This window comes from Myotis lucifugus, unplaced genomic scaffold (genome assembly GCF_000147115.1).
Source record: "Myotis lucifugus unplaced genomic scaffold, Myoluc2.0 scaffold_294, whole genome shotgun sequence".
NCBI classification, from domain to species: domain Eukaryota; kingdom Metazoa; phylum Chordata; class Mammalia; order Chiroptera; family Vespertilionidae; genus Myotis; species Myotis lucifugus.
Genome location: NW_005871342.1, coordinates 1,110,998 through 1,133,231, shown reverse-complemented (window position 1 = coordinate 1,133,231; position 22,234 = coordinate 1,110,998). Strand labels below are relative to the sequence as shown.

Genomic DNA, 22,234 nt, shown 5'->3' with positions numbered 1-22,234 from the left:
TAGGTTTTTATCATTGACAATATTCTCACCTCATCCATCAATAGATCCTGTTAATTCACTTTCAAAATACACCAGAAACCAACTACTTTTCACTACCTTCACTGCTTCCAACATCCTCATCCAAGCCACTATCATTTCTGGCTTGGTTTATACAAGTCTCCTACATTAGTTTATTTAATTCCACCCTTAATAACTCTTCAGGCTATTCTCATTTCACTTCTCTACTCAGAAATCGTCAGCAGCTTCTCATCTCATTGAAAATAAAAGCCTAAGCATTTACTGTAACCTACAAGCCTCCATAATCTGCACACTCCAACTTCAAGCCCATCAAGCTGCAATCAGTTGCCCCTACCTAGTATATTCTGCATCCAGACAGCCTCATTTCCTTCAAGTTTTTATGGAAGTGTCATTTTGTCAGTGAGGCCTTCACTGGCAATCCAAGAACAATATACATCAACCACTCCATCCCACCCTTGAGATTTTCTAACTTGCTTCCCTACTTTATTTTTTCTTCTGTAGGACTTATTACTATCTAACATGGTATCTCTCTCCTTATTAGACTATAAGCACAATTTAAAAAAAAACTTTTTATTGCTGCATCCTCAGCACCTGGAATAGTCCTTAACACATAGTAGGTGCTCAGTGATAGCTGCTGAAAGAATGAATAAATGCATTGCTGTGTACAGCCAAAGCTTCCCAGTCACAGTAATAATTGGCTCACTGAAAATCATAAAATGACAGCAACTCATCTATGCCTATTCTGAAAATCAGTACCTAAAATGACTCTACAGAAGGTTCAGCAGCTGTGGCTAACAATAATGTAGTCATATTTTTTCAAGCCTAAAGGGGAGCATCTAGGATCTTCCCTCCAAACTTTAGGAATAAAATTATGACCTGATTTGATATATCAAAGGGACTCTGGAATATAGATCATGTTGCCATTATTGCTGATAATAAAAAGCAAGCAATAATGTCTAAAACCATACTGCTACTCTTCTAAGTTTTCCACTAGAACATTCAATTCTAGTCTATGAAGCTGGATATAAAACTTTCCTTATGTATAAACAAAAAAACAAGCTGAATCTCATACTACTATGCACCTGAGTATCTGTTATCTAAGAGATCTGGGGATACTTTATAAACATCAATCAATGCTGTGCAAAGAAAGCTAAGAGGGACTGGGCAATTAGATACTGTGAAAAAATGAAGGCAATCAGAAGAAACACAGTCCATGGTGGCAGGGACACAGCTAAGCAGGAGGTATGGATAATCTGGGTAAGTGCCATGGAAAAATAAATATCATGATTGGACTTGAGGCAAATGGAAACAGTTCAAATTGGCTTCATACAGTATCTGTGGAACATATGATGTCCATATGTCCATTACCAACAAACTAAAACATGGAAAATAACAAAAGCCAATGCTGTGATGGCTATAAGAACACACCCAATGCCAGTCTCTACCACACCACAGCAGCATAGCTTACTACAGCTGCCAGGTAAGTTGGCTAAGAAGTCAGAAGCAATAAGAAAAGAAGAGGGGAAAGGGCTAACTAGAAACGGTTCTTTCCCTACATAAAAAAAAAAAAAAGCTGGGATCTACACTAGAAAGTAGAATGTGACCACAAGAAAGGCTGAAATGTAAAGCACTTTTTTTTAAGTTTCCAAAACTATAAAGTACTTTAGAATTAATGAGGTCAGCATTTTATCTAAAAGTACAAATGATTTAATATCCAAAGAACTAAATTCCATAAGAAGAGAGGAATAGAATGGACTAACATCCAAGTTTTAGAAACTGCAAACGTGACCTTTCATGTTTGAAATATATAATAGAGAACAAAAACAAACTGACCATCTTTTGGGAAACCTGGGAACCCATTACACTTTACGTCAAGTCTACAAATTTCTTTCCATATTCTCTAGTTCCCAAAATGATTTCATAGTTGAATAAAAGCAGCGCTTAGGCAAAGGTCATGAAGGGCCAATTTACACAGCAAAGCCAAAAACTATAAAAAAAAAACCTACAAAAACCAATACTATCATCTTAGAACCTATCTGGTGGCCCTGATCTTTTCAAGCAATCAAAACCAGATATTCCCAGTCAGGTGAAATGCATAAATATAACTTCAGCTCTAATCCAGAAATATATTGGTTGTCACTCACTGAAACTATATAATAATAAAACCCAGCAGTTAAAAAACATAACTATTTTATAGTAAATATCAATGTCATTCCTGTTTCAACCTGACTTCCCATTCAACCCCTAAACCCCCAAACTTGAAACTAAGTACAATTTCTTGAGTAGCTGGAGTGTGGTTAAGGAAAGGAAGCTATGCTTGTTTGTATGGAATCTGCCATTTCCTCCCTGCCAAAACACTTGTTTAAAAAGTCATGTAATATTTCTATTAAATTGTAAATGCAGCCGACAAGGAAATGGCCTACTGGCAGTGTATTACCTTTGTGGCAGTGCCAACAGGCCTACAGCAAAATAGTGCACATGATAATTTCAACATGCATTCCCAAATAACAAAATTGTGCTCTACATAAATACCACAGAACCTGAGCAAGATCCAGAAAAAGCAATGGGAAAATTTGACCAAGCTTTCATGCTTGCCTATATCAATTGTATGTCATAACTAAAGCAAAATAGAAAAGCATCTACATATGTCCAAGAAGCTTGTGAAGTTAGATCATATAACCCTGGGAAAACTATTGCAACTTAAATCTGTGTATTTCTTGTTAACCACTGTAACAACTCACTAATAAAAATTAAGAAAAACTGTGGGTATCAAATGAACCAAAATGTACTAACTACGTACAATTCCTTAAAGACCATAATGCAACTTATTAACAGGAACATATGTTCAGTATAAGCCACAATTGTTATGTTAAATTACTTCTCCCTTTGATATCATTCATTTGATTACAGAATTTAAGAGATTCACAAACCTTCCAATTAAAATGCTGACCTTCAGTATGTAAGTCACTTACTGCAATGCTTATAGTCACCTCTGATCATTTATCCTTTACCTTTCATTACATAGCACAACTACATGTAATAAGGCTATTTAAATGATCACAGATGTATTAAGATGATTCTATTTATGTAAAAGTTTAGTGAAAACTAAGTTAACATAATTAAATCATTAATCTGTGATTAATATAGTCCTCTAAGACAGCTAGAGAATTCTATTCTGCAAGAATTTAACTAATATTCATATATTTTAAAGTCAGCCTTATCGATCTTCATTTTTTTAAATGTCTGTACAGCCATAATTTCAAAAGTCAAATTTGCTATAGATAGCATTTCCTCCAAATATTTTAAATTTTTAAATGTTATACACTTGAAATTACAGTCAATAACTGCCTCCAGATACCTTCCAACCTCCCCACACACACACTGTAGATATTTGTTTTCTAAAATAAATGCCAGCTAAGCCTAAACAGTTTCTAAGGCTGGTTTAAAAACAAAATAAAACTTAACTAAGATCAATATAGTAAGCCTATACAACTGCTTTTAAAATATATGTCTTCAACAAGACTTAACAATTATATCCCACTAGTGTCCTGGTGCATGGATTCATGCACATTGAAAGGAAATTAATTAGAAGGTGGCCGGAGGGGCGGGACTGGATGAGATGGGCTGGACATGCCCTGGAGCCAACCTCCCGCAGTCCCTCCCCAGCTGGCCGCACCTAGGGCTGCACCGCAGCTTGAAGGGCATCTGTGGAATGAGCGAATGCGGGATTGGGCAAAACTGGCTTTCCAACATCCCCTGAGGTCTCCCGGAGTGTGAGAGGTGGTTCTTAGGAGACACACCCTGGAATCGGGCTCCCTCCTTTCTGGTTTCAGAGTGCGTCACCCAAGAACCGCCGCTGCCAAGTCACCGCAGCTCAGCAGCTCCTGTGTTGAGCGTCTGCCCCCTGGTGGCCAGTGCACATCATAGCTACTGGTTGGACAGTTGGATGGTTGCTTAGCCTTCTATATATATAGACTAGTGGTCCAGTGCATGAAATTTGTGCACATTAAAAGGGAATTAGAGGAAATATTTTAATATTGCTATTTGCCCTTTCTCTATAATAGAAGTGTCTGAAAGAAAATTAGTAAAATGTATATGAAAATCTTCCTCCTGTCAGAGTCTAGGGCAGTGATGGCGAACCTTTTGAGTTTGGTGTGTCAGCATTTTGAAAAACCCTAACTTAACTCTGGTGCCATGTCACATAGAGAAATTTTTTGATATTTGCAACCATAGTAAAACAAAGACTTATATTTTTGATATTTATTTTCTATATTTAAATGCCATTTAACAAAGAAAAATCAACCAAAAAAATGAGTTCGTGTGTCACCTCTGACACGCATGTCATAGGTTCACCATCACTGGTCTAGGGAATGCCGCGGGACCCAGAGACAAGTCCCCACCCACCTGCATGCACCTCGAAATCACGCGAGACCCAGACCCGGCCAGCCCCACCCCGTCAAGCCCCGCCAGGCAGGGAGCACAGCCTCAGGTCCCCCATCAAGCCCCGCCATGTGGGGGGCATGGCCTGAGGTCCCCTGTCAAGCCCCACTGGGGGGGCGGGGGGGGCGGTGCGCAGGCTCAGGTCCCCAGCCCCGGCCCAGTGCCAAGCAGCTTCAGGTCCCTGCTGATCGCTTGTTACGGGAACTTCGCCTCCGCTGTGGGCACAGCCATCTTGTGTTACGGGAATACTGCCTCCACTGAGGGTGCAAACATCTTGTGATGGTGTGACGGAGTGAGGGTCAATTTGCATATTACCTCTTTATTAGATAGGATTAGCAAACCAAAGCTACTGTCCAGAAGCCAACACTAGTCTTTCTGATCTCCTCCAACAAGGGAACAGGATCAAAAAAAAAGTAAATGAATTATATAAATTTAAAAGACAGGCCTTTCACGTTGTATTTGGCTAGTACTTACTTACTTATATTTCTTAGTTTATTTTACTAACTCTTAATCTGTTATAAATACAAAATTTATTATTGTAAGAAAAAAGAATGTATGCTTGCCAGAGTTCACTATTAACACCCGAGAAGTATCTTTGAGATAGGAAAGGGAATCGAACACATATTGAACAGAAATATTTATTGGATGCTCTTATGTATAAGTCACTCTGCTAAGTTCAATTAGACACACAAAGTTGAAATGAAACACACTTGTGTTTAAAACTTAGATTTAGTAGGGGAAATAAGACTACATAATAACTAAGATAATACACAGTAAGTTTAAAAGTGCCATAAGAAAGTCAAAGAAAAGGTAATGTGAGAATTCAGATTTTTTTAAATCAGTGGAATGAGGAACTTTGGACAGTAACTAGCAGACCTAAAACTATCCTTTCCAGAAGTAAAAGAATATTGGGGGGAAGGGAATCATAGATGCCATATACATACATATTTAATCTGTTCCCAGATTAAAACACAGAACAGTGATGTGCAGTGATCAAGTACACAGTAAACAAAACCGTATCCTAAATATGCAACATAATAAGAAACTCTCTTGAGGGTCATTGATTTTGAGTCACAGTTTTCAATCTTTTGGGTCAAAAAAACCTTGTTTCAAGGAGTCCCTATTTTTATTTGATAAAAATTATGAGTTCTGGTACCAGAAAAATGCACAACTGCACAAACACTAATATTTAAATGCAACTTCTGGGGGTCCACTAACTCTGAATTCTTTGCCCCAGAGAAAGCTCATGCTACTCTCCTTCGAATCATGGTTTCTATCACTGGGCCGGTATATAGTGAAAATGAAGTAGAAAACATCTGTATATCAGTCTGACCTGAGGTTAGGAAAGAGAGTCAGTCCACTTATATCTCTGTCCTCATGGGCTCATTATTTCCATATTTTTTAAATAAAGGCTGAAGAAGTCATCTCAGCAGCCACAAGAAGGTCTTAAAAGCTGTCAGCAACCTCCCTTGGCTGGCATTAGCCTCCTTTGGGTACTGTGTAAAATCCCACTATCTCCAAGTCTACTGGATACCCTAAAACAATGTCAGATGATGTTAAAGCAACTGATCCTTTCCATACCCAAAAGCTCCTTAAGTGACGATGGTAAATATTATTAACTAGGAACTCTCTACAAAAACTTGAACTAAGTTATTGTCGCAACTCTTTGTAATACCTTAAGCAATAAAACAAATTAAAAAAAATTATTGTCGCAATGTGAGATTTGAAAAGTAACTTAATAAGGCTACTTAATATATCTATGTAGTTACCATTTTACATTTATTGCTCATTTACGTAACTCTCAGAAATGGACATATGAAAATGCTTTAAAACTAACTCATAGAAAACAAAATTGTTTCAGGACTTGATGTAAGACTTCCAAAGCCTGATTCAGTGATTTTTTTTTTCTCTAATGCAAGTTACAAACTAATACTGATCATGAAATCAGTTGAACAGATTTGAACCACATATTTTTTAATGAAAAGATGAAACAGAATAAAAAGAAAGACAATGAAACATGACTGATAGAACAGAAATCAAGGTGAATCACATAGTATAGATAATACTGTTTTATGTATTATGTACCAGTTGTGTGTGCACACACAAAAATGGGTCACAGAGTGAAATATATTTCATACTGTGAATCACAATCAAAAGAGCCTGAAATGAAATGCCACCTTATAATCATTAATAAATCAACTTAAATTGTCTCCTGTAAATGCTCCCAAATATAGAGAAATATTGTCTCTGTCAGCATCCCATATTAAAATCTTAAAAAGATGTATTTTAGTGTAATTCTTTCTCAATGATTCTTACTGTAAGCAATACAGTACTTAATAAAAATGTCTCCAAAACTACAATTTATATTCATGTAATTTGTATGTCAGTAGGAAAATGATGATTGTTTCCTCAATAGTTACCAAACTAATCACATTTACAAAGCACTTGGCAATATCAATAGTAAGGTTTGAATATAAATTAGCAGTGGGAATTTATCTTCCCTGTGAAACCCTCCGGGGTGACCTCAGCATGCTCAACCAAGAGAAGCAGAGATCTATTTATTCTGTTCTCCTCCTTGTTCATCTCTTCAAAAATAGTAATTCCAACTGGACAGAAATATGTTGAAACTGTCTCTGTAATAAACCTTAATCCCAATTTAGGGGTTGGAATGCTTAGTACTCCCCACATGTATTAGGACCGCAGGGCAGAAAACTCTAACTTTCAAATAGAGTGAAAAACTGTATGTCCTGGAAGTAGTACTGAGATTCTCCAATGATCCAATTTGTCCTACTCCTCTAGATCCTTGGCTATTTCTGATCTGAAAGTGTGGTTAGTAGAATCAGGTTATCACCTAAAAGAATCCAGTAGAAAAATGTAGGAAATATACAGGGAAGCAAAAAGGCAATATGAAATAAAAGAAAGCACAAAGAAAGGAAAGCTAAGGTGGGAAGGGGAGTATGTAAGCCAGGGGTGGGCAAACTTTTTGACTCGAGGGCCACAATGGGTTCTTAAACTGGACCGGTCCTTGGCTATTTCTGATCTGAAAGTGTGGTTAGTAGAATCAGGTTATCACCTAAAAGAATCCAGTAGAAAAATGTAGGAAATATACAGGGAAGCAAAAAGGCAATATGAAATAAAAGAAAATACAAAGAAAGGAAAGCTAAGGTGGGAAGGGGAGTATGTAAGCATTCATGTCCACGTGTTGCCAGTGGAGGGAACAAAGAAAGTAAAGGCAGGAATGAGAAGAAGAGAAAAAAAGGAAGATGAGGATACATTCAAGGGAGAAAAACAACTGATATATGAAATGACAAATAAAATTCTCACCTATAGCCACATGATCCTATGTAATCTGTAACATACGTACATATAATTGAATAAAAGTTGTAACAGTGTATGTATGGTCTTATATTCCAAATAATAGAATGTATATCTACCCCTATTAAGCCACAGAATTCTAACATTAGAATTCTAGTTATCACTGGACTCAAAAGTTCCAAGAGAACAGGAAACGTCTCTTTGCTTACCACTACATCCTCAAAGTCCAACTGGTGCATAATAAATGTGCACTAAATATCTGTAGAAAGAAAAAAAGGAAAGAGGAAGAGGAGTAAAAGAATACGGAAAGAAAATTTCAGGGTACGTGTCCTCAAAAATCAAACATCCATAGTTAAACAACATTTACTTTCTCTAATGTGAATTAACCAGTGCAGAACAGCAGAGACACCCCAACTGATCTGGTTTGACTTCTCTACCTCCACATTAAAATATGCATTTCTTCCATTTTTAACATTAATACTAAATCAATAATATTTTAATATTAATGAGTAAATTTTGTGTGAGTGATAACAGTTATATCCTACCATAAAAATGTACACAATTACATGGCACATATGTTTCAAGAGTGTTAGTCTCATTACTAAGGTGTCATTACAATTATTTTTTTAAATACTATCCAAAGAATTTAAAATGCTGATTTACAACTATTAAATATTTATACAAGTTCAGAACACATTTATTGCATAAAACAAAGTAATATATGGGTGGGCAAAAGTAGGTTTATAGTTGTTTGTATGAAATAATATATAATACAAGAATAGGTTTACTCACAACTGTAAACCTGCTCTTGTCCACCCCTTAGTATATAATTAACTACAAATGAGTAATCCTCTATTTGTAGACCTGCAAGTTATAAACAGAGAGTGAAAACTATCTGAACCAAAGGCCTCCCAAAGGACTGACTACCAAGGAAGAATTTACAAGGAGACTTAGTATTAGGATTGGGGTGCTTAGGTTTGATGGAGGGATACAGTGATAGATATTTAGAAAAAGGATGCTATTCACTCATTTCCTGATTTTTTAATAATTATATTTCCTAAAGGGGTGAGGAAATTGCTCTCCACAGAAGTCTGTGGTTAGCTGAATTCAAAATTAAATTTTTTAAATATTTTATTTATTTAACTTACTAAAATTAACTGGTGACTTCATATTTAACTTTTAAAAATAAACTAGGCTTTAATAAAATTTGTTTCAGTTAACATTTTGAGCAGACAGATTTACTTCCATTTGCCATTACTCATTAATTTTAATCTAACAACTGAAAAAAAACTTATAAGCCCATTTTCAGTCCTCTGTTTATAAAGTTTTACATATTTTAGTGTGTACTTCATCGGTGTCCTTTATTACACCGATAATTATTACTATCTACCACAATAAAGACTTGATTTGCATAAACTACAAATATTTCTTTTAAAGAAAAAGTTCTATCAAAACCAAAAAATTTAGTTCATCCCTTGCCATCAAACAAATCCAGTGTTTTTAATAGCTTTTTATTAGGAAATTCCTCCTTGAATACTGATACTCTAAATATCTCTTATTCTCTCTCAGGAATGATTAAAGTACCAATATTTGATAAAATGATATACTAAAGGCATGTAAAACAAATTACCTCAGCCTTAACACCTTCAAAAGGCCCATTCTCAATTAACTGCCAAGTTCAAATTTAATATAATTACTTTCCTTTTCTAATTTAGCACCATCTTTAAGTTTTCACATCCCTCTGGCTATGACACTTGAAATATATGTCTTTCAAAAGCTTAATCAGTAAAAAGCACAATATTAACTAGTGACTATTCAGGCGGGAGCAATTCCCTCTAAATTATCCAAGTAGATGCACCTCCTCTTGTCCCTAATTCTGGCTGACCTAAGCAAGCATGGTTCTCAAGCAGGCCTAGAAATGGACATACTCAAGGGGTGGTATGTCTGAAAACAATACTAGGAAACCAACTCCTAGTTCATTCAGTCTTGGAGTCAGCATCACTGTTCTGGAGTTGTTCCTGTTTATACACAACTAGAGGACAGGCATCGCAGAAAGAGGTACATCCTGGTAAGAATGGCCAAAGGTAATTTCAGATAGACTAGTTAGGATCCTTACTCCAATCAGGCAATATCAACAGTGGCTGGACACCCCAGCCCGACCCCAGGATGTGGAGGCAAGGGAAGCTGCCCCCCAACATCCTAACTTAGCCTCCTGTTCTACATAGCCATCTCTATGCAGTAAATTGTATGATATCCTTTAGTTGTATTAACAGAACTAGCTTTCTTTACCTCCATCAGTTGTAGTGGTCTTTCCATCAATCACCTCTTCATTCTATTGTGACAACTTTGTCGACTACTGGTTATCTCATAAGCCTATACTGCTACCAAAAAGTAGGTGGGGAACAAAACACAAAAATTAAATCTGTCTATATTTCCTGCCCCTCTGGAACAATCTCAGAAGGCTCATATTTTAAATTAATAATTATAATGATGACATAATATGGTTGGTAGATTTCTTATTTTTGCTGGCCACTCCTCCAATTGCATACAGATGTGATACACAGTTGACCCTTGAACAGCACAGGTTTCAACTGCATGTGGATTTTTCTCAATATGTGAAATGTATTTTCTCTTCCTTATGATTTTCTTCAACATTTTCTTTTCTTTAGCTTACTTTATTGTTAAGATACAGTATTAAAAAAAGATACAGTATAAAAACTATAACATAAAATATGTTAATCAACTATTTACTTATATGTGTTAATCAACAATAGCCTATTAGTAGTTAAGTTTTGAAAGAATCACAGATTTTCAACTACTTGGGGGGGTCGGCACAGCTAAGCCCCACATTGTTCCAGGGTCACCTGCAAACACAGAAGGTATTTCTTTGGTATCTAGGCAAGAACATGGACTAGCTTGAGTTCATATCTCAGTGCTGCCACCTACAAGTTGTGTCATCTTAACAGATAAACATAATCCTTTAAATATCCATTTCATCCAACCCACTCATTAAAATGAGGATGAAAATATTTATTTTACTGAGCTGTTAAAGAAGAAATTTTAATTTAAAAAGAAAACTTCAATATTTCACTCACTGATCAGAGTTTTATATCCTACCAGCTTTCTCATACCTTAACTACAACTTTATCTGCTCCTCTAACCTCACTGAAAAGACTGATACTCTGAATTAATTGGTTTGGGGTAGGACTCAGACATCAGAAATTTTTCAAAGCTCCCCAGGGAACTGCTATGCAGCAAAAGTGAAGAAAATTGTCTTGCTCCTTGATCCCTGCATTTCCTTATACTCTCTCCTCTCTTTCCAGACTGTACCCCATTGGTAACCCTGAAGTATCCTCTGAACAGTATTCTTAAATGCACTGCAGCCCTGTCCTTCTAAGATACTCATTCATTTTAACCCAAACCTGGGATCAAGGCCATAATGCACTCCATTCCATGGCTGAGCATTCCCAGAGGAAAGCCCACAAACCAAGATTGATAACACTACAACCTCCACTTTCCATCTTTAGCTGGGACTTCAACATCTTGTTTCTCTCTTGGACAGCTCTTTCTTTTATCTTCCCATCCCACCCACCCCACCCCCAACCCCACCCCCACCAAACTATTCAAACCTTGATGAAGAAGTAAATATTGTTAAATTTACTGGTATCTTTTTAATATTCTTTGTGACAAAATGGGAAACACACATAATGCACATGTGCTCCATGCAGAACAATGCTTATCTTAAGGAAAAGCATTTGTGTGACTGAACAGCAAGCTACACAAGCTGCAACTATTTTTTTCAAGGAACACCAATTTTGCTTGAAAAAATAACTGACAGGAAAACCACAGCTATTCAAACTTGGTTATTTGACAAGACATCTTCTCAAAAATGAACCAAGTGAATCTATCATTTCAAGAAAAACTGTAGTATTTATTTACAATGATAAAATCTGAGTTTCAAGTGAAGATTCAACTTTTGGAAAACTTCTAACTGCAACACGATCTGGATAGTTTCCCAAGACTTGCAGTTCATGCTCTAATTTGTAAGGTAGTTCACAAACATGAGATAAGTTAAATAATGATCATTTAAATAGCAACTTAAAACCATATGGTGCTTAGAAATGCATAAGGCAACACTTGATAAAATATGCAAAGAACTGTAGAGTCAAGGGTTGCCTATACACAAATTATAAAGGACAAGAGAAATCAACTTAGATAGTAACTATCAAGGAAGAGTCTACTGAAATAAAAACTGAGATGGGACTTAAAAAATGGGTAGAACTTCAATTGGTAGAAAAAAGTGAGGAAGGCATCCTAGAAAGTCTGATTAAAAGACAGATTAGATAGATAGAATTTAAAGAGATATAATATCTTCAAGTATATTCTTACTATTTCATATTGTTAAATCAAACTGTCAAGTGATATTTTAAGATCTTGGAAGGTAGGGCCATATATTATAATTCTTTGCTATCTGCTAGAGAGACTATTTGAATAGGAAAATAAATTTACACAAGGAGGAAGCAGACAGTAATAGTCTAAGTCCTGGGACAAGTCCCAGCTCTGGCACTGATTTAGCTAGGTTGCCTTGGGTAATTTTGTTTACCTCACAAAGCCAAAGTCAAATACACCTAGTTGGAGGATCACCCTAAAAACATTCTAACTAAAAGTACCAAAGATAACTAATATAAAATAATCAGATAAGGAATGAGAATCTGTGTTACTGATATTATGCTGACCTTGTACATATTTTTCAAGTTATTACCCAACAAATTCATGTTGTTTTTATTTTTCATTTTAGCAAAGGAATTCATAAGGAGAAGATAGTACATATTCTACACCACTGTATTACTCAAAAAACTCTCTGTAAAGTGGCAAGCAAATTTATTAATATTTTAGGCATAGTGCGCTGTACCTTTATTATTGAAATTCAATCCATAACAACATTGCAACATCAGAAAAAATTACAATTTATTCTTCTCCAGATATTCTAAAATACTGCATTATTTTTCCTCCTATTTACTTCACACATTTCTCCAGTCACCCGGATACCATCTTCTCTCTTTACACACACACACACACACACACACTCCCCTCTCCCTTTCTTTCTCTTTGCCCTTCATTCTTATATCCCTTCTTGAGGTGACTACAGCCACTAGAGGGCAATAAGTTTACAAAGATAAATATACTGATCTATAACAAATTGAGATTCATATACTAATAAATGTAAAAACTGTATCATCACAAACCCTAAAGCATAGGCAATTTGACTTGAATATGCAAGGTATGTACTTCAAATTCAAAAATTATCCTGGAAATGATGTTCATAGAGCATATAACATCCAATAAAAAAGACAGTACATTTTCTCACTAAGCACTAACTAAAGAAATAAGATTTGCTAACAAGTACACAGCGATATTAGAAATCAGAATTTTAAAAATACTGTATTAGCCTCAGATAATAGAAGAAAAAGGGGGAGAAACAAAAACACAAAACAGGCAGCCCTGGCCGGGAGGCTCAGTTGTTTGGAGTGTCATCCCATGAATCAAAAAGTTGTGGGTTTGATTCTGTTTGGAGCACGTATGGGAGGCAATGTTTCTCTCCCCCCGCCCCCCCCAACCCGAATAAATAAACATATTCTAATGTGAGGATTAAAAAACAACAACAAATAAACAAAAACACAGAAAGGCAGAATTTGTAGGGTGAGTAGAAAAAAAAGAACTGATTTCTTCCAATGCCTCCATTGCAACATGGAGAAAACAATGAATTAAGGAATGTAGTGAACTTACCAACTCTTTCTTCTATTGAAAAGCCAGGGAAATTTTTACAGATATATCTTGTGGGAGGGAAACAGTGATTGTAGAGAGCATATATAGCTTTCACTTCTTTTCTCACAATTAAGTATTTAGAGGGGGGAAGTTAACTGTCACTATTCTTTGACAGATAATTTTACCATTTTTGCACAGAACCTAAATTCAGATGAACGTATTTGATTTACTTTATATTTACTTACACTGACATTACAACACTGCAATGCTTAACAACATTGACATTTTTAGAAAAACCATCGTTTTCTTACCCTCATTGGATGAATATCAGCATAAGGAGGTTTTCCTTCAGCCATCTCTATAGAAGTAATGCCAAGAGACCAGATGTCAGCCACACAGTTGTAGCCTATTTCTTGAATGACCTCAGGAGCCATCCAAAATGGAGTTCCTATCACAGTATTGCGTTTTGCCATTGTGTCCTACAAAAACATTATACAGTCATAAATACTAGTACAAAAATACTGAGGAATCTGTTTGCCAGCATAGTCTTAAAATTATGTATGTGAGAACTTCAATACTACAGATTACAGATGAAACTGACTATTTTCCTAAAATTTCAACTAGTTATAACATGACATATTTAGGAATTTTCAGTTCTAAAGTAACCGAGTCCACAAGTAACTTATCTCCACTATCGTCATTAAAGACAGTACAATAACAAGGAAAGTTACACAAATTAACCCATGTAGCTTTCCTTTTCGACCACTTAAGCATTTCAATGACTACATATATTTTCATATTTACTCAACGTTTCTTAAGTTGTAAATAAAACTAATAAATGATACTCTAATTATGGCTCCTTCTACCCAAGTACAATAACTTACACATTTCTTTCCATACCCCCAAAAAGTTATTAAATTGAGACACAATCAAACCTAGACATACAAGCCAAAAGTATTTCCAAAATTATTATACTTACTGTTAACTGACCAGCCACGCCAAAATCAGCCAATTTTGCATGTCCTTCTGTATTGAGAAGAATATTTCCAGCTTTTATATCTCTGTGTATTTTTCTCATAAAGTGTAAATATTCTAGTCCTTTCAAAGTAGATTTAAGAATAGTTGCAATTTCATCTTCTGTTAACTGGAAAGAAATATTTTAAAAACTTGATTGAAATAACATGTTAGGTAAACTCTTACAAGAGAGCAGGGTAATAAGCACTCCTTTCTGATGACCATGGAACCTGTAGACCAGTGATGGCGAACCTATGACAAGCGTGTCAGAGGTGACACGCGAACTCATTTTTTTGGTTGATTTTTCTTTGTTAAATGGCATTTAAATATATAAAATAAATATCAAAAATATAAGTCTTTGTTTTACTATGGTTGCAAATATCAAAAAAATTCTATATGTGACACGGCACCAGAGTTAAGTTAGGGTTTTTCAAAATGCTGACACGCCGAGCTCAAAAGGTTCGCCATCACTGCTCTAGGAAAAGGCTACAAGGTAAAAATCTGAGAACCTCTTCTGGTTCTTTGATAATCTTTGTCACTCTAATTATACACTTTACTAATGAAAGAAAATGTGATCATTAAATTTCTCCTTTCTGTAACATTATACATGTCATTCCTAAAGCACATAACATCCCAAAAATCAACAGGACCCTAAGAAATCAGTGTTTTCCACATCTTTTAACAATGAGGTAGCAATATTGTAGCTATCTGTCCTGAAAAAGTAAATTCAGACACTCTTCCCTCTGGTGCCGCCTATTCTTTCTTTTTAAAAATAGGGTGCTTTTTAATAAATTAGTGTTGATTTTTAGAGAGAGAGGAAGGGAACATGCCCTGACCAGGAACTGAACAGCAACATTTCCTTGCAAGAGAAGACCACACCCAACCAACTGAGCCACACCCACCAGGGCACAAACCCATTCTTGATGAAAATAAAAAACAGTTTTACATAAAGCAGAGGAAAGGTGAAGGGTGGACTGCCAAGAGACTCTTGCATGAAGCACCAAAAACGCTCCTCCTGCTTGTAGCCAGGGCATTCCTCACCCACCCACACCATGGATTTCTGACCCTAGTAATGAGAACTGAAAAATGAACATGTCAGAGACTGACTAGGAAAATGGAAACTTGAATAGACATTTCTCCAAAAATATACCCATGGCCACACATGAAAAGATAGATGTTAAACATCATCATCATTTGCCATTAAGAAATGCAAATCAAAACTCCAACAAGGTACCACTTCATGCCCACAAGAATGGCTATAATAAAAAATAAAGAAAGCTGTGTTAGCAAGCATGTGAAGAAATTAGAACTCTCATACATTGCTGGTGGGAATGCAATATGGTACAGCACTATGGAAAACAATATTTAGTTAGTCAAAACACTGAAAAGAAAAGTTAAACATAGAATTACCATATGACCCAGCAATTCTATTTCTAGTTATACACTCAAAAGAATGGAAAACTGGTTCTCAAACATAAATGTTCATAGCAGCACTCTTCACAATGGCCCAAAGGTTAGTAACAACTGAAATGTCTATCAACAGATGAATGAATAAACAAATATAATATATACATACAGGGTACTATTCAGCCATAAAACATGAATAAAGTACTGACATGTGCTACACTATGAATTGACCTCAAAGACATTATGCTAAGTGAAAGAAGCCAGATATAAAAGGGCATGTATTGTATGATTCCATTTACATGAAATATTCAGAATAGGTAAGTCCACAGGAAAAAAAGCTGAGTAGTGGTTGCCAGGGGCTGGGGAAATGGGAAGCAAGTGCTTAAAGGATGAAAATATTTTAGGACTAAATAGAGGTGGTGATTACACAACACTGTCAATGCACTAATACCACTGAATTGTTCACTTTTAGAAGATTAATTTTATGTTGTGTTAATTTCACCTCAATTTTTTAAAACCCTGACCATATTAAAATCCCTAAGCAAATTGGGAGATGGCTTAAATATATAACATCATAACTATATTATACATGTCTATGTGTATGCAGTACTTTTGAATAATGTGTTCGCTTTGGATAAATGTGCTTTCTTCATAAAAAAAAAAAAAGAAACAAACAAACAACCTGGACCTCCTTCTGTTAACTCCTAAAGTGTCAATCTCCCTCTCCCTTTTCAAGTTAAAACATCTTAAGATAATTCCAAGCCATCTCTTAATCATACACTCCTCAGTGATAACCTAAAAATCTTACTTGATAACTAATCCAGAATGCCAGTTACCCATTCAATAAATATTTACCAAGCACTATCTACATGCCAGAAATTACAACAGTTGCTGGAGATAAGGTAGTGAACAAAACAAGAAGTGTCCTTGCTCTCATGCAGCTAATATTCTATAGGGGAAGGGATAATTTGATGATAATTTGATAGAAAAGAGTGTAATACAAGCTTCCATTCAAGATGGCCAGAACCACATCAAAATTACAATAAAACTAAGAACTATCATTTAGAACTGCCTGAAGTCTAGCTAAACAGAAGTCCTACAACTAAGGACATAAAGAGCCACATCAAGACTGGTAGGAGGGGCACAGGCATGGAACGGGCTAGTCCCACATTCACATGTAACAGTTAAAAATAGGGAGAGGTATCTCAGCTGCCAAGGTGCCCTCTGAGAAGAGGAGATTCCCAGCCCACACCAGGCCCCCCATCCCAGGGGTCCAGTGCCAGGAAGAGAAGGTCCCATAACTTCTGGCTCTAGAACTAGCAACGATTGTGGCTGAGTGAGACAGAGGGCTGCTGGAGTTACAGGAGTGCATCTTACAGAGGTCACTTAATATTCTGCCCTAATCAAAAAATGATGCAACATCCATCCAGTCATTCATACTAATACATGGATATATCTTAATTGAAAATTATTTGTGCGTAGTAGTATTTTAACAATCCACTTGAATATTAAGGCTCAAATCTGGTATCTGTACTTTAAAACTTTTAACTTCAATTACTAAATGAAAGGTTTCTATGCCTCAATAAAATAATTTAAACAACAATAATCAAATGAAGAAAATATTTTCTACAACATAGATATAACAGCTTAAATTTTTATATTACTTTACAATTATAAAGGGTATTTTATGTGACTCACAACTCAATTAAGTAAACAGAAACATTATCATCCCTTTTTATAGATAAGGAAACAATTTAGAGAAATTAAGTGCTCTATCAAATGTCCCACAACTGTTAAGTAACAAAGCCCACATGTTTTCTGGCTCTACAATCTATACATCTATTTGCCAGATGTCACAAACATAAATATATGAATTGGTCTCAATATAAGAAAATAGGGAGTTGTCCAAGAGTGATATTCAAAATATTTGGCAATCAGTAAAGGCAATGTCTAATGAGAACATTAGCCAGCCATAATACTAATCAATCAGAACAGCTACCATTGGTCAAAAACAGTAAAAATGGATACCAGCCATAAACAAGCAGTAAAACAACATCAGGCAGGGTGCTTATTTCATCTCAGCATTCAAATTTACATTATTTTAAACTGTATGCCAAACAAAACAAGTATACTGGTTAATGAACTCTACAAGTAAGAAGACTCACCTGGCCCAAAAAATAACCTTAACTGAGGACATTATAGGTGGCTTTCTGAGTATTTTATTGAAAACACATATTTAATCCCACTACAATAAACACAGATCAATGATTTAAATATTGTAAAAATATTTAAATAAAAATAGAAGAAAATCAAAGTATCAAATCAGTAGGCAGGAAGAATAGTTTATAACTTAAAAAGCAAACAAAGAATTATGAGGATTTATAAGCTTTGTCTATATAAAAACTATAAGCTTAGATAACAGAAAAGTATTCAGAGCAAATATAGTAAGATATTTAGTGTATAGAATTAGTTAGACTATAAAGAGTTCACATAATTCTTCAGAAAAATAATCAAATACCAGTAAGTAAATAGGCAAAAAATGAATACACAATTCACCAAACTAAAAATAGAGCTGGGTAACATACATGGAAAACATTAAACTGCACTAATTATCAAAGAAAAGCAAATTAAAACAATGAGGGATCAATTATAAAATTATCCCATATGGGTCACAATGATGCTGAGTATTAACAGCACATGTGGCAGACAGGAAGAGGATAAGCCATGTGTAAAAATGATCTAAGAATGCAGAATTATTTTCCAAAAGCTCTCGATAACATTCATCACTGAAAGAAGCATTTATTGAGTACCTGATCTATATTCAATTAAAAAAAATCTCTAGTAAACTAGTATGAACCACAGCTGAGAGCAATTAATTTGGGAAGGAAAAAGGAGTGGCATTAAAATTGGGCTTTGAATAAAAAAAGTAGTTCGCTGTCCAGAAAAAGGAAAAACTACCAATAGAGTAATTCAAATAATTAACTGAAGAGTACAAATATAATCGTTAGGAATTGTACTCAGAAATCAAGTAAAGCCCGTTTTCTTTAAAATAAGAAAAATGATGGACCAAATTTCAGCCTTCTAAGTGCCAAAATGCAGGTAAATCTTATCAAATTTGGAGAAATAAATGTTTACCTGGTCTCTCTGAAATATCAATGGCTTCAAATGAACTTTGGAAAAAAGCAATATCTTTATCAACATTTAAGCCACATTACAAGTATTTTGTATGACAAATGGAGAAGAATGAGAAAGGAAGGAGATAGGAATTTGTATTGGACAGGACACAGTAGGCCTGGATCTAGATGTTTATTTCATATCTTTTAGACACTTTCTTGTTTTAAAGAAAGGAGGGGAGGGAGGAAGGGAGCAAAGTTTGTTTGTGTAGTCAGCTGACCTTCATTTTCCTAAATATAGTTTTATTTCTCAAACAACCTTTAAATGTTTTTAAAAATTTATTTACATATAAACACAGCCAGTTACCAAAAGTGGCTTGATTTCTATTTTGCAATAGAAAGAACTACTTATACCCAATAGTGTATATAAAATTTAAAGGAGTATCTTTTTCATTTCTATAATTAAGACTTTTCATCACTTCAGATAGACCCATATCCAACCATATCAAAATGGTCAAGTTTATACTGAAAACATTTAGGGGAGAGAAAAAGAAAAAAACACAGGAAACAGGTTCTGCTTTATATAGAACGTAAGTTTTCAGTTCTAAGATGAAAAACTAGATCCATTCTCAACCCACAGCTAACACTTCTTTTAATGATATCAAGAATCCTTTCCAATGAAAAATTTTAACAACAAAGTATTTCATTTGTGTATTTAATTAGGTTATCTTCAATACATTACAGGTTTCACTTTACTTCTTTCACTGTGCACATAGGGTAATGTCATTTTAAAATAATTTGAATCACATTTTATAGTCTTAACAAAATAAATAAATAAGTAAAAGAGGGTGAGGAAGAGATAATAAACCATGAATGAAACACTCAGTAATCAGGGATAAAAATGAGACTTTATAGCTGAGCTAATATAGTAAAAGACGGAAGTCTACATCTGGTTCCAATACTGGTATGAATTCACTGGCAAATTTAAAAAGAATCTCATTGTACAAAAACAAAAAGATGGTTTTGATAGGCTTTAGTCCTCTGGTTACTTTTGTTTCTAGAGTCATATGATTAGTATAATAATATGATACATTTAATATGTCTCTGTGTATATGGTTTTGATAAAAACGGACCCACCAACTTGTCTCAAGGGCACAAGCACAAGCTATTTTAAAATACACATACTGCCCTAATGTTCTTATGTCAGTAAAAACAAATTGATGTTTTATAAGTTCATACAAAATTTAAAACTTTCATTTTCTAAAAATGAATATTTGACAATCTTAGCTAAACTTAGCTTTTGACATTATTTCTGCATATAAAGTAATGCATTAATCCTATGCTTGTATCTATTATATATCAAGGAAACAAAAAAACTGAGACATATTTCACCTTTTCAAGTGCCAGAGACAGATAGATAACTATGGATATTTCACTATAAAATTTTAAGTTTCAACTTTCACAATGACTTTTCATAAAGTCTTGAAAACCATTTAATCAAAATTCAGTAATACAATCCTTACACAGTCTTTTAAGGCCTAGGTAAGATCTTGCCTCTTTCAAGAAAACAACCTGTGTATTCCCCGAGTCTGGGTTTACCTATCAGTGATGCTAATGATAACATCAACAACAGCTTACATTTATTGGGTTTTTACTATATCAGCCACATTACAGGTGTCATTTCATTTAACACCTGAACACAACCGTGGGAAGCAGGCAGTAACAAGAATTTACTGAAAGCCTGTACACTGCCCTTGCCTTTGTGGTACTCAGAATTTAGTAGAAAGAGAAGGGCACAGGAACAAAACATTACAATACTGAGTGATACTGCAACAGCAGGATTAGCTATAGGACACGCCAGGACAGCAGTTCCTAAAGCTGATTACGCACCAGAACCAGTATTCTTAAAATAAAGTTCAAGCCATCTAATGTAACCCTCAGGCTTGAATGATGCAGTTCCTGCCAGCCTTGATGATCTCACCACCAATTCTCCCCCATTCTAGGAAGCCTTCACAGAGGAGGTGACTTTTGAGCTGACTCTTGAAAAAGAACAAAGTTTATCAGGTGACTAAAGAGGAAAGAAAATACTAGGAATGTGTAAAGGCAATGGGCATAAAAATGTATGAAATCCAGTGCTAATGAATAGTTCTTTGAATATGGGAAAATAGTGCAAAATGTGAAGGTAGATTAGGGCCAAACTCTGCTGCCTATACCTAAGATATGATCATATCTGAACTTCTGGAGGAAAAACTCTGACAGCAGACTCTCAGCCAGAGACTAGAATTAGGAAGGCCAGTATGGAGGATATAATAATGAAATCATTTATAGTAGTAGCCGTAGTAGTAATAGTAGTAGCAGAAGCAGCAGCTAGTTGTCATAGCAGCTAACATTTTGTAACTATGCCCAAAATCCCAATGGAGATTTCTGTGGTGGAATTAATAATAAACATCTTAAGCAAAATTAGACAAAATTAGAGAAGATGAAGTAGAGTCAGAGCATGTAGTGAAGAAGAAAGACACCAAAGGAAATTCCATACTTCTTTCATAATTCAAACTGAAGTTGCCCAGCACTAAAAAACGAACCAAAAAAAATACGGCTTAGGCCCTCTAACCCAATAATTTTTCACAATCTATGCAATGACAATAACAACACAAATATGCCAATACATATGCACAAAAGTTTTCTGCATTGATTATAAAAACAAAAACTGAAAAGTTGGAATTTATTTTTTCCAAAGTACTGAAAAAAAATACATTATGTACACACAGACAGAGACTTATATATATTGAATGGGAAGATAGCTAAGATATAGCAGAAGTTTTTTTAAAAGGCAAAGAATAAAACACCACATATAGTATAAATCCCTTATATAAAACTAGATATGCATACATGTGTGCTGAAAGAAGCCACAGGAAACTGTTAACTAACATTACCCAAAGGAAGTAAAATTTAGAAATGAGTGGAGACACTAAGTTCCTCTTCTGTACCATTTGGAATTTTTACAATGTGCTCTTATTACTTTTATTTTTTCCTTACTTTATATAAATAAAAGGGGGAGGGGTTTATATATTCTGGTTAAAATGTATAGAGAATTATGTGAAATAATTTTCAAAGACTTCCATCTAAAATTGTTAAAATTGGAGACCTGCCACACCTAAAGA

General features: G+C 35.0%; 1 protein-coding gene across 4 annotated transcripts in view; it reads right to left on the bottom strand.

The window, feature by feature from the left end:
• STK3 (serine/threonine kinase 3) overlaps positions 1-22,234 on the bottom strand; it is a 208,760-nt gene that overhangs the window by 142,605 nt on the left and 43,921 nt on the right. For all 4 annotated transcript variants that reach the window (XM_006099988.2, XM_014465437.2, XM_023763619.1 and 1 more), the window contains exons 5-6: positions 14,519-14,683; positions 13,851-14,018 (exon numbers count right to left, since the gene is read on the bottom strand). In XM_006099988.2, coding sequence (XP_006100050.1) covers positions 13,851-14,018; positions 14,519-14,683 — 333 coding nt within the window. The remainder of the gene's footprint in view (positions 1-13,850; positions 14,019-14,518; positions 14,684-22,234) is intronic.